This window comes from Elephantulus edwardii, unplaced genomic scaffold (assembly GCF_000299155.1).
Source record: "Elephantulus edwardii isolate Elephantulus edwardi_28Jun2011 unplaced genomic scaffold, EleEdw1.0 scaffold00066, whole genome shotgun sequence".
NCBI classification, from domain to species: Eukaryota; Metazoa; Chordata; class Mammalia; order Macroscelidea; family Macroscelididae; genus Elephantulus; species Elephantulus edwardii.
Genome location: NW_006399816.1, coordinates 2,879,103 through 2,893,285, shown reverse-complemented (window position 1 = coordinate 2,893,285; position 14,183 = coordinate 2,879,103). Strand labels below are relative to the sequence as shown.

Sequence of the window (14,183 nt, the reverse complement as noted above, 5' to 3'; positions counted from 1 at the left end):
GAATGTCTTCAGTACAAGATTATACACACAGACAAACACACAGAGGTAATGGGAAGACAGGATTAAAGTCACGTTTTTAGGATGATGAGGTAGATTGTATTTTCCAAGATGGTCTCAAGATCTAATCTCTCACATGTTCCTCCCATTGAGAGGTGTGTTCTGTGTCTTGTTAACCTGAGACTTGGTAGGTCTGTGATGACAATGGATCTAACTTCTGAGGTGGTGCAGAACAGAGGATCACTTTTAAATGAACTTTCCAGCCCTGGTTATAACTCTCACCAGGTGACTGGGTAGGATTATGCAGATAGGGTGCTTGTGTCCCACCAAAGGGATTAGACAGCTTCCCTCAAAAGCTCATTGCTGTGGAGTCAAAATTGACTCCACTTCTATCTGATAATAGCTAGTCCTCTTCTGAGTTTCTGAGGTTGTACATCACACACAAGGAGACTGTCCATCTTAATACTGCAGAGTCACTGGTGGATTGAAACGTGCAAAGACAAAGTCTCTGGGTAACTCCCTGCCGACTACACACCACCAGAACTCCCTAGAACAGGTTGCCAATAATGCAAATAAGATGAATGGGAGGATTGTGGATGTGGGATGTAGGGAACTGTACAGAGGGGATTGGTTAGCTTTGCCATTCTACTAGCCTTAAAATGGACATTCCCAGAGGCAGTTAAGGGGGGACCTCCCTACCACCAAGACATCCTAGATCCAGGAGACAGCACGCTGTAACACCAGAACCCGGAGACCATTATGAGAGGTGCTATGGGCACTGGTACTTAAAAGATTTTTCAGTCTATTCAAAAGATGTTTATTGAAGGTGCACAGTGTTAACTCCTGAAAATGATATAATCAATATTCAAAAGGGTTTTTTAATAACATAGAACTGATTTGTTGGAGATAAGCTAGAACAAACACCAAACAGTAAAATATTAATATAAGGCAGCATATATTTAAATATAAAGAGAGTGGTAGATTATATTTGCAATACGAATCTGGTGAAGGGAAATTCATGTTAGCAGGAACAATGAAAGAAGAATTCTGTAGAGTTTCATTATCTAAGAGAAAAAACTGGTCTGAGAATGAAACATTTTGGTCCATTTTTCTGATCCTCAATTTCCTGGTCAAGCTAGATAAAAACTAAAATCCTTTACATTTAAAGAGTTGAAGTGTTTTTATATGGACTAATTTGTTTCTTCTAATAGAGGTAGAGGTGTGTGGAAGTGTTTTCGGGGCGGGGGGGGGAGGATGTGGAGAAGAAGCAGTATAGGGCTTTGTAGTGGTTGTGAGGATGTGAGGATGGTCTCTGTCAGAAACACTCTCTTTAAGCAAATGACTTCCATTTTTTAAAAAATTATTATTATTATTAATTTCAATGAACATCTACAGAGATTTTGGAATTCCATTCATTCATTGTTGCACTTTTCTCCCCACCCCTTCACCCCCACCCCCACCCCCACTTCGCTCCTCTCCTTGAAAAGCAAAAGAAAAACTCCTTCATTGGTACATAATCCCTGCCCCCCACCCCGCACATCCCCACTCCCACCCCAAGTATAAAACCTTTATTTGCTCATCTGGAAATGGGGATCAATTATAATGGTATTTATCTCACGAGTTTAATTCGAGATAATGCATGTCAAGTACTTGGTACTTAGTAAAAGTTGGGATTTAAGGGGAGCTCTGGTGGCCTACTGGCAAGGAGCTGCAACTACAGTCTCAGAGGCGCACGGTTGGAATCCACCAGATGCTCTGCCGAGGAAGGAGGGACAATCTCCTCCTGTATCAGTCAGATCTGATTTGATGGCACACTCACACAAAAATAATAAAAAAATTTTTAAAAAGTTGGCATTTATTGTACAGTATTGGGAATTTAGGGAACTTTTGCAGCCTAGTGGTAAGAAACTACACTATAATCCCAAAGGTGTGCAGTTCAAATCCACTAGCTACTCTGCAGGAGAAAGATGGTCATCCTCCTCCCAAGTGATTAAACTGCCTCTGAAAACCCACTGGAGGGTCAATTATGAGTCAGTTCAGACACAACAACATACAACAACAATAATGTTAGAAATTTAATGTTGGCAGGAATTATTATCTAAACTTCTATCATTCTATGAACTTTAGAACCTAAAATTGTATGAGTTGAAGAATCAACAGGACTCACTGAATAAGCTTGAGAGGGACAAAAAAAAAATTATTCTAGTATTTTGAGTTTAGGTGACTGGTTATATGATTCATTTATTGAGTAATATTTAAGTAAATGTTGAGTCTCTATTACATACCAAGCAGTGTGCTAAACATACCACATTATCTTATGTAGTCTTTACAAGTAACTCTCTGAAATGGATATTACTGAGTTTACAGCTAATGAAATTGAGACATAAAGAAGTTGAAAATTATACTACTAAAAGAAACAATGAAATGAAGAGACTTAGTTGGGAGTATGGTTAGAGAGAGAGACAGAGATTACCAAGGCCTTTTCATAGATAATGTAAGAGCTGCTGCCAAGAGTGTGTCAGTGGACAGAGTTGTTGAGTCATATGTTGGGAATGGATAGTTAAAACCAAAAGAATAACAGCCATTACTAACCTATACTTAGGGAGACAGGATAAGTAGTCAGTGAAGGAAATACTAAATCTGCTACATATTCATACACAAGTTATATTTTTAAAGTTTAACAAAATCTACTTAGGGACTTTCTTGGTATCCAGTCTTAAAACTAATCATTGTCTTTCAGGATTTAGTGCCTTTGCATGGAAATTGTGCTTTGTAGTTCCGAATGTGGCCTTGTTGCATCTACCTCTGGCACCCTCTGTTTGGACTTCCAGTTTCAGTTATCTTCTCAAGCAAGTGAAATTATTTTTCTTTTATAAATTTCATAGAAAGACATCCAAGTTCCCACTAAGATGTCTTAGTATATACCCTATTATCTCTAGTCTTCTTTCTAATATGCAGTCATCTTGTTTATTTATATAATCCTAATATTCTATCATTTCGTTATTTCTAAAAAACCATTATGTAAAATAATGTGCAATGACAAGGACAAAGTGCAGTTGTATTTGAGCAAAAGGGGAGATTAGAGAAGACTTCACAGTGCTGGTGATATGGTAGTAGGTCCCTTTAAAATACCTGTTTGTGTATTCTTCCCAAAGTTTAAAAAAGTCATTAATTTCAGAGTTAGTCTTAAACCTTAAGACTTAACCCGATTCAAAGCCATATCAATAGACATATTTTATACATAAGGCAAGTGAGACACACAGAAAGACTTCCTTGCTTATGTAGTTCTTTAACGTTTTGGTCCTGAGACTGGAGTGGTTCATTGCTTAGTCATTCAGAATTGATCAATGTCTTGTTGCTTGTATAGGCATCTTTCACAGAATTAGATTTGATCCTATTTGGTAATGACCAGCCTTAATGTGAACTGGTCACATGGAGACCCCAGATCCATAGGACTTTGCTGTCTCAAACCAGATTTCTTCTACAGCCTTCTGGCCCATGTCAAACATTTGCTGTAAGTGCCTCCACCCAGTTTTTGCAGTAATCATCAGGTATTCTTTGTTCTCAGGGTGTAACTGGCAAGAGTGTGCAGCCATGACAAGTGACTGACAAAAACGACTGCACACGAGTAGGAACAAAGCACTTTTCTCAACAGCTGTCAGTGGGATTACACTTTCAAAGCCCGCAAGCACATGGCCTCCCACTTGTATGGGTGTCTCACTTTCAATCATCATGTACATGATGGTGATTGCCACTTCAAACACATAGTAGCCGTAGCTCATGTCATCAAAGTCTAAAATCCCAGACACTTGATAGCCAGCATCTCCAGAGGCTGAACTGCTGGGCTCTATTAAAATGTTATGGTCATTCAGGTCTCCATGATTGATACCTGAAAGCAAAAAATCCAAGTCATGTAAAAACAGTTACATACTAGTGGCAAGGAGCTGCAACTACAATCCCAAAGGCACATGGTTCAAATCCACCAGATGCTCTGCCAGGAAAAGGAGGAACAATCTCCTCCTGTACCAGTCAGATCTGATTTGACAGTACACTCACACAAAAATAAAAAAAATAAATAAATAAATAAAAAATGAAAAAAACAAAACAAAACACAGTTACATAACACTCCCGTTCATTTATCTTTCTCAGCCATAGCTGTTCAATTAATGCTATGTGTCTGAGGTCCAAAACAATAATTTTTAGAGTTTGACATATAGGCTTATTTTAAAAATATATGGGCAAAAGCAGAGAAATTGTAATTTTTTTTTTTAAAAGATGCAGATTCAGTAGGGAGAAGAGAGAGAATCATGTAACATATACCAAAACAAAGCCTGCTGCTCTTGAGTTGACTCTGTCATGGCCGCCCTTCACTGGGCTTCTGAGGCTGTAAATCTTAACAGAAGGAGCCTGCCTGCCTTTCTCATGGAGACACTGGTGGACTCAAACCACCAACTTTTCGGCTAGCAGTGCAACATGCAGTATACTAAGCCACCAGAGCTCCTAACATAGAGGATGGGGGTGAGGGGCATTCATATGTATCAATTTTCAGGAAAATACTCTTTTTAAAATAACAGAAACAAATATGGGAAATTTCTGACAATTTGATGACCCTAAGGTGTACCTTCAATGCTTTACTAATGATGGGGAAATTTACAATTTAGTACAAAGAAAGAGATTTATTTGGTTGAGGAAATACTCACATTCTCTAAAATGATCTAGTTTGGTCATTACTTCATCCCTGAACTGCTGAATAATCTGTTCAATAATCTCGCGATTTTGATCCTGGTCCAGAGCATACAGGTATTTCTCCAGAAGAGGAACATTCTTCAGATTCCAGATGAAGTTCTCCCGATGAAGACTACTTAAATTTGGGTGATGGAATTTCTAAATAAATTAAAAAAAAAAGCAAGCACTTAGACTGCTGACATTAAGGATGGCCTAATGTGTAGCGAGTTATGCTGCTCACTTAAAGGCTGTCTGTCTCTCTGCTGGTTCGAATCTACCAGTGGCTCCCTGGGAGAAAGATGGCCGGTCCTCCTGTGCGATGTCCAGCCTAGGAAACCCAAAGGAGGATCTGAATTGGTTTTGACTTAATGGCAATAAGACAGAGACTCTCCTGGGAGATCTGCTGTATCTGTCTGAAAGATTATGTTCTTCAAGGTGACAGGGAGCAGTGGGGGCCTGGGAGAGAAAGCTGGCATTCCCACGGTGTCAACTTGCTCCGTTTATATTAATCCACAAAATACTATTTAATGATAATAGTGTGGTGGTTGTGTACCATTGAGTTAGAATCAACCAATAGCTGACCCCTCCAGCAGAGTTTCAGAGGCAATTAATTCCCCCGGGAGGAGATTGCTCATCCTTCTGCCATGGAGCAGCAGCTAGTGGATTTGAACCTCACGCCTCTAGGATTGCAGTGCAGCTTTTTGCCACTAGGCTACCAAAGATCCCCTTAATACTTAGTAGTCATTAATATTTTTATGGATCTAATAGTTTTGAGAGCATATTCATCTCACTTGATCCCCATAACAGTGTGCAAACAGGTATTATTAACCATGGTTTTCAAAAGGGATTTAAAGAAGTTCTAGAGAACTGGAAAGGGTTGTAAAGTTAAATAATTCATCCCATATCTAATCCTGCCAGTTAGACCCCTTGCTACTTAGACCCCTTGCTACCTCTCTTACTTCTACTGTTGTCTCCTTGGCCAACACTCCTCCAGCACTGGCCTCCCTACTGTTTGGGGAACTTGCTAGCATGCCCCCAACTATTGGAAGGCCTTTGCATTTGCTATTTCTTCCCCTTCAAATGCTCTTCGTATACACTTGTCTCATGCCCCTAATTTCCATCACTCTTTTCTCAAAAGCCACCTTCTCTTTGACAATGTCCAGGCCACTCACGGTATCTAAAATATCAAGCCTCTCTTTGATTGTTCATCTCCCTCTCCTCTGTATCTTTTCTTCTTAGCACTTTTTGCTGTCTATATTTCTCTATTTTTACTCACTAGACTGTAAGTTCCATAAGGAGCAGGGACTTGTTTTGTTCACTCTGGTATCTCACACCTAGGAGTATAGTAGGATCTGGCACACAGAAGGCACTGCTCAAGCAATATCTGATGAATAAGTAAATGTTCTTAGAGCAAAAAGTTAAGGAAACTGGAAGGACCTTTAGTCTTAGATTGCTCTACTGTGATTGTTGCACAAATGGAGAAACAAGTTCAGACAAAGATAACAAGTTGGATCTTGACTGAAAACAGAGAATACAAAAAAAAAGTGTTTATTTGTGTTTTATGGACTCTGCAAAGGTCTTTGACTGTGTAGCATTGAGAAGAATGGGAATAGCAAAATGCTTAATTGTGCTCATGCAAAACCTATACCTAGACCAGGAAGCAGTTCTCTAAATAGAACAAGAACACTGCATGGTTTAAAATCAGGAAAGGTGTGCATCAGGCTTGTATCTTTTCTCCATACCTGTCTAATCTGTGTGCTGAGCAAATCATTCAAGAAGGTTGGCTATATTAAGAGAAGACTCACCAACAATCTGCAGTATGCAAATGACACAACCTCATTTGCAGAAAGTGGAGAAGACTTGAAGTACTTGTTACAAAAGGTCAGAGACTATAGTCTTCAATATGGATCACATCTCAACATCCAAAAAATACAAATCCTCACCACTGGACCAACAGGCACAACAGCATGATAGATGGAGAAAAGACAGAAGATATCAATGATTTAATTTTACTTGGATCCACAATCGACACCCATGATAAGAGTAATCAAGAAATCAAAGACATGTGAGAAAATCTGCTGTTGAGGACTACTCCAAAGTATTACAGAACAAGGATGTCAGTTCAATGACTAAGGTGAACCTGATCCAAGCTGTTGTCTTTCACTTGCTTCCTATGTCTCTGAAAGCTGGGCAGTGAATAAGGGTGACAGAAGAAAAACTGATGCTTTGGAATTGTATTAGAGAAGAGTACTTATATCCTATGGACTGCCCAAAAAAACCTCTAAAAAACACGAACAAACAAGTCAGTCTTGGAGGAAGTACAACCAGATTGCTCTTGAGAGGCAACAGTGGTGAAACTGTGTTTCACATACTTTGGGCATATTTTCAGGAGAAGCCAGTCCTTAGAAGAAGAAATCATTCTTGAGAAGGTGGAAGGTCAGAGGAAGATCATCAACGAGATAGATCGACAATACAGCTGTAACCATGGGCTCAAGCATATCAGAGATTGTGAGGATGGTGCAGGATAGGGCAGGGCTTAGATCTATTGTTCACTGGGTAGCTCTTTATGAGTTGTGGTCGACTCAGTGGCACCAAACAATGACAACTGAAAAGGCAGAGACTTGGATCAAGGTCTTTGACTTAAAATACAGAACTTTCTTTACAGAGTTCTAGAAGGCAAACTAGAAAGAGCTCTTTAAACAAATAGGGAGTTCTGGTGGCCTAGAGGGATTGCATGGCAATCCCAAGGGTATGAGGTTCAAATTTGTCAGCTAATCTATAGAAGGATGAGCAGTCTCCTCCTGTTTGATTTATAGCCTCCGAAAACCTGCTGGAGTGTTAGCTATGGGTCAGTTCCAACTCGATGGCACACAACAGAATGTAAATAGGTGGTCATCCGTTGGAGTGGTTTTCAAGTAATGAACCCATTTTATTTAATAAGTCAGTATGTAGGTACACAAGCTTCTATAGTTTTAGAAGAAAGTTTTCCCTTTAAAAGTTTTTTAAAACTTTTTTTAAAAAATTTTCTTTCTTTTAAAAAAAAGTTTTATCAAATCCGCCAGATGCTCTGCTGGAGAATGAGGGACAATCTCTGAACCAGTCAGATCTGATTTAACAGTACACACACACACACACACACACACACACACACAATAATAATAATTAAAAAATAAAAATAGTTTTAGTAAGCAATACTTAGTTATATGGTATGTATTAAATCCCCTAGAAACAGTACATAGATAAGGAACTGTGAAAAGTCCAGAGCAGAATTTAGAAGAGACTTTGGCACTGTGGGTATCACTGCTGATGTCAGATGGATCCTGGCTGAAAGTAAAGAATAACAGAGAATGTCTATATCTAAAGACATATGACTGTGTGGATTATAACAAGTTAATGGCTAACATTGGGAAGAATGGGAATTCCAGAACACTTAATTGTGCTCATGCAAAACCTAGACCTAGACCTGGAGGCTGTTAGGCGAACAGAGCAAGGGAACACTACATGGTTTAAAATTAAGGCGGGAATGTATCAGGAATGTATCTTTCTCTATACCCATTCAATCTGTATGCTGAGCAAATTATCTGTGAAACTGGACTCTATGAAGAATATTACATCAAGATCAGAGGAAGACTTATCTATAACCTGCATTATGTAGATGATGCAACCGTGCTCGCTGAAAGTGAGGAGGACTAGAAGCACTTATTGCAGAAGATCAAGAAAACAGCCTCAATATGGATTGCATCTCAACATCAAGAAAACAAAAATCCTTATTACTGGACCAGCAGGCAACATGATGGATGAACAAAATATTCAGTCAACAAATATCATCTTACTTGGAGCCACAATCATCACCTTGGTACCAACAGTCAGGGACTTCTCCAAATTCTTGAGGAGCAATGATGTCATTTTGAAGTCTAAGGTGGGTCTGATTCAGGCCATGGTCTTTATGACCACTTGCTATGCATCTGACAGCTGGACATTGCATAAGGATGACATAAGAAGAATTGATGCCTTTGAGCTGTGGTGTTGGAGAACAGTACTGAACATCTCGTGGACTACCAAAAGAACAAATAGACAAAACAACTATGAGATATCTTCTCACCCCAGTAAGAATAGCAAAATTTAGCAGAACAGAAAACATCAAATTCTGGCAAGGTTGTGGAGAAACTGGAACCCTTATTCACTGTTGGTGGAAGTGTAAAATGGTGCACCCACTATGGAAGGCTGTATGGTGCTTTCTCAAAAAGTTGCAAAGAGAGTTACCATTTGACCCAGCAATTCCACTACTGGGAATTTACCCTAAAGAAACCATAACTGCCACCCAAGCAGATATATGCACACCCATGTTTATTGTGGCTTTGTTCGCAATAGCAAAGAGCTGGAAACAACCCAAATGCCCATCAACAAATGAATGGATAGAGAAGCTCTGATATATTCACACAATGGAATACTATGCAGCATTTAAAAACAAGGAACTCATGAAATATTATGCAAAATGGATGACCCTGGAGGACATTAAGCTGAGTGAAATATCTCAGTTACAAAAGGACAAATATTGCATAGGGCCACTGTTGTAAAACAGGACTGACATCAGTGTTGAGGGAAGACAGAAAAGAAGGGGAGGAAGAATGTATATTGCATTGAAACAGATGAGGGAGAGAACTGCTTAAAAGGGATATATGAATGGGTATTTTCATGACAGAAGTCCAGAATGAAGGCTGCATAGTGGAGTGGACTTGGGGGGATGATTGCATAAGAATGAAAGAGTTTTTCTTTCTTTTTAAGGAGAAGAGTGAATTGGGGGAGGGGGTGGGTAGGGAGAAAAGTTTAACAATGAATGACTGGAAATTCTAAGGTTCTGTAAACTTTCATTAAAATGAATTAAAAAAGAAAGAAAGAACAGATATGTCTGAGAAAAAATAGCCAGAGTGCTCCTTCAAGGCAAAGATGATAAAACTTCACCTCACATACTTCAGGCATGCTGCTAGGAGGGATTATCCCTTGGAGAGGGACATCATGCTTGGAAAGGCAGGCAGTCAGTGAAGGAGAGGAATACTCTCAACCAAGTGGATTGACACAGTGTCTCAAAGGGCTCTAGTTTGTTAGGAAGTGTGAGGATGACATAGGATAGGACAGGGTTCAGATCTGTTGTTCATAGGATTGCTAGGGGGTTGTACTGGATTTGACAGCACCTAATAACAACAACAACAAAGATGAAAGTTTATGCAGTAAATGATGTCTCCATTTAATAATTCCTACATAAACTGTTCCGTGATTTTGTTTGCATTTCCCACAATGTGTCATCATTCTCATATATTCTTTTCTGGTTGAACCATTTATAGTTGAGGTGTTAACCTAAAAACTGGCTTGTTTTAAAGCCATTACAGTGAGCCCCAGCTACCTTAACTGCAGACACAGGGTCTTGCAAATCATCAACACTTGTGGGAATGGGGGGGAGTGAGGGACGGAGAGAGAGAACTTCCCATACTGAGTGGCAAGATTTAAGGGAGATTGGAGCAAGACCCTGGTGAGAGAGACCCTGGTGATGGTGATGGAGAAACGGTTCCATTGCTGTGGACACACAGTAGCAAGGTGTGACCTGAGTGAGGCTTTTTGCATTTGTACTGGCCATAGTTAAAGGTTTTACTATTCTTGCTGGATGTTTGAAGGAGAAGTTGACTTATAGCTGCTCTGAGGAAAACCTTGTTGGTTGATTGAGGAAACCAGAGGCTTCTTGAATTTGTATTGCTGAAGTGAACTGGGACTTATACTAAACCTGGACTTAGAGTGTAAGATATTCTTTGCTTCCCCCACTCTCCCACTTAGTTCTCTAATAAACCCCACTCTAGGTACCACTACTGTGAGTCTGTGAGTTAACAGTGAATAAATGAATTTCTTTCTGCTGGTGTGGCTCTGTATGCACCATAGGGCTGGGCTTGTGTACTTTATCTGTTTTCTGCTTTGGAGCAATGAGGGGCTGTGCTATTCTCATTGTCTCTGGTCCTTTCAGAGAGATGCTCTTGGCTCTGTGCCCTGATGCACTGTTTTCTGCTGTCCAGACACTGGTAGTCTAGTGTCCATGTTCCTTTACTTTCTCCTCTTTGGTTTGGTGTTTTTTTTTTATCTTTTGGTTTCATGATATGTTTTTTTATGGGTCCCCAGCCCCCTACATGTACCATTTACTCTCACTGATTATGCGTTTTGAGTTGTGCTTATTTTATTTCTTTCAAAATGTTCAGGATGATTCTCTAAAATTACTTTACCACCCACCATTATGACCTTGAGTTTGAAGACTTCCCACTAATTTTCTGTTCTCCTGACCGCATCCTTGTCAATTAGTCATAAGACCTCTGACTCTCTACCCTTATTGAGATGGCTGTTACATTTTGCTGAGCTCAGATTTGCCTTTCTGATATTATGAATGCTGAATGACCTCTGTGTCCATCCAGAACAGAATCAGTCCTTCCCTCACATGACTGTCCTCAGATATTTGAAGACAGCACTCCTGTACCTTCTGGGTTCTATTCTCCAGACTAAACATTTCTATTTCCTTCAGCTATTTCTCACATGACATGGTTTGGATCTCCTTACCATTGGGGGTGTTAAAATTAGCTGAGGACCACAAAAATACTCTGCATAGTAAGCACTGAAAATATTAGCAGTTGTGACCTTTGAGGAGTGAGATAAGAAAGGAGATGGTGGAGAGAAAAACTTATTTTTTCAGTTTACTGCTCTCCATACAGTTTAATTTTTTTTTACCTTTCATATATGTTACCTTTATTATATATCATATTGTTAAGTGGTGTCAAGTCCAGTACAACTCATACTGACCCGATGTACAACAGATCTGAGCCCTGTCCTGTCCTGTCCTGCACCAGCCTTACCATCTCCTACACATTTGATCCCATGGCTGCAGACACTGCATCAGTTCATCTCACCAAGGGTCTTCCTCGCCTTCACTGACTCTCCACCTTTCCAAGCATGATGTCCCTTTCCAAGCAGTAACATTTCCTAAAAACATGCCCAAAATATGTGGGACAAAGCTTCGCCATCCATGCCTCAAAGAGGCACTCTGATTGAACTTTCTCTATTCTTTTGGCAATCTTGTAATATTCAGCACTCCTCCCCAATACCACACTCAAATGCATTGATTCTTTTACTGTCATTGTCTACCTCTAAGATGCATACCAGGTGATTGGTATGACTATGTCTTGAATCAGGTGTACCTTTGTCTTTTAACTGGCATCCTTACTCTCCAGGACTTTAGAGAGATCCCTGCCAGCAGACTTTCTCAATGGTAAATGTCTCTTGATATTCTGACTTCTGGTGCCAAGGGTTGACCGTGGATCCAAGCAATATGAAATAGTTGAAAATTTCAATCTTTTCTCCATCTATCATGATGTTGCCTACTAATCTAGTGGTGAGGACTTTTGTCTTCTTGTTGAGATGTAATCCATGTTGAAAGTGGCAGTCCTTGATCCTCTGCAAGCAAGCACCTCAGATCCTCCTCACTTTAAGCAAGTAAGGTTGTGCAATTTGCATAATTCTTCATAAAATTGAGCTTCTCAAATTATTTGCTCAACATATATAATGAATAAATATGGAGAAAGGATACAGCCCTGAGGTGTTACCCTAAAAGTTGTCGTTTTTGAGCCATTACAGTTAGCCCCCTCTGGTCTCTAGCTACCTTAACTGCAGACACATGATCTTGAAAATAACCAACAGCTATGAGAAAAGGCTAAGATAAAGAGTGTTTTCCACACTGGGCAGTAAGACTTGTGGTGGAAAGACTTAAAGGAGACTGGAGAAAGACCCTGGTGGCGAGACCCTAGTGATAGTAGTGGCAAGACTGTGGCATTGCAATGGAGAAATTATGGCAAGGTGTAAGCAGAGGAGTCCTGAGATAAAGGCCACAGTTAAAGGGTTGTGCTCTTCTTGCCAGAGGCTTAAAGGAGAAGCTCACTTATAACTACTCCGAGGCAAATCTTGCTGGATGATTTGGATTTGACTGCTGAACTGATACCAGAGCCTGGACTAATTGAGGAACTGTGCTTTGGAACTTGGACTAAAACCTGGACCTGTATTGGGTGATATTCTTTACCTGCCCCACTCTCCAACTTACTTCCCTTATAAACCTCATTCTCAGTACCACAATTATGAGTTTGTGAGTTAACAATGAATAAGTAAACTTCTTGCTGTTGGTTTGGCTTGAGAGGAACCATGGGCCTGTGTTATGGGCTCTTTATCTGCTCTCTGTTCTGGGGCACTGAGAGGCTGTGCTATTCTTACTCTCTCTGGCCCTTTCAGAGAGATGTTCACAGTCCTTTGTCCCCAAGTCCTGTTTTCCTACTTAGACAAGTCATGACACACATCTTTCCTAATTTTAAATTATGCTGTTTGGACAATAATTTCTTGGACTAGGTATAGATTTCGTATAAGCCTAGTTAAGTGTTCTGGGATTCCCATACTACTCAATATTAGCCATAGTTTGTTATGATCCTCACAGTCAAATGCCTTTGCATAGTAAACAAACAAACAAAAAAAAACCACCACAAATAGACATTCTTCTGGTATTCTTTACATTCATCCAGGATCCATCTGACATCAGCAGTGATAGCCTTTGTGCCATAGCCTCTTCTTAACCCAGTTTGAACTTCTGATAGTTCTCTGTCATACTGTTCTAGCCATTTTGGGATGATCTTCAGGAATATTTTGCTTGCATGTGATATTAATAATATTGCTCAAAAAGATCTATATTCTGTTGGATCACTTTTCTTGGGAATGGGAACAAATATAGCTTTCTTCCAGTCAGTTGGCCAGGTAGCTCCCTTCCAAATTTCCTGGCACAGACTGGCGAGCACATCCAGGACTGCAAATATTACTGAAATATGTGAGTTGGTATCCCATCAATTCTTGGGGCCTTATTTTTTGCTAATGCCTTTAGTGCAGCTTAAACTTATTCATTCCTCATCATTGACTTTTTAATAGCCAGAGAACCATCTTGACTGAGAATGGCAACCAGATGCTATACATCAGACAGCTGGACAGTGAATAAAGATGACAGAAGAAGATTGCCTTTGAGTTGTGGTGCTGGAGAAGAGTACTGAAAATCCCATAGACTGACAAAAGAACAAACAGATTTGTGTTGGAAAAAATGTAATTAGAGTGTGTCCTGGAGGCTAAGGTGGTAAAGCTTCATCTTATATACTTTGGACATGTTATTAAGTGAGGCTGTTCTTTGGAAAGGGACATCATACTTGGAAAGTTGGAGGGTCAGTGCAGGAGAGGAAGACCCCCAACAAGGTGGATTGACACAGTGACAGCAGCAATGGGCTCAAGTGTGTCAGAGATTGTGAGTATGGCACAGGATAGGGCAGGGTTCAGGTTGTCTGTTCATAGAGTCACTATGAGTTGGACTCGATGGCACCTAACAATAACAAATATATATGTGTGTGTGTGTA

General features: G+C 39.9%; 1 protein-coding gene across 1 annotated transcript in view; it reads right to left on the bottom strand.

Moving 5' to 3' along the window:
- Positions 1-3,425: 3,425 nt before the first annotated feature.
- Positions 3,426-14,183, bottom strand: part of HYKK (hydroxylysine kinase) — a 21,710-nt gene continuing 10,952 nt past the window's right edge. Inside the window, exons 3-4 of the mRNA XM_006888368.1 lie at positions 4,698-4,881; positions 3,426-3,886 (exon numbers count right to left, since the gene is read on the bottom strand). Of these exons, the coding sequence (XP_006888430.1) occupies positions 3,426-3,886; positions 4,698-4,881 (645 nt within the window). The remainder of the gene's footprint in view (positions 3,887-4,697; positions 4,882-14,183) is intronic.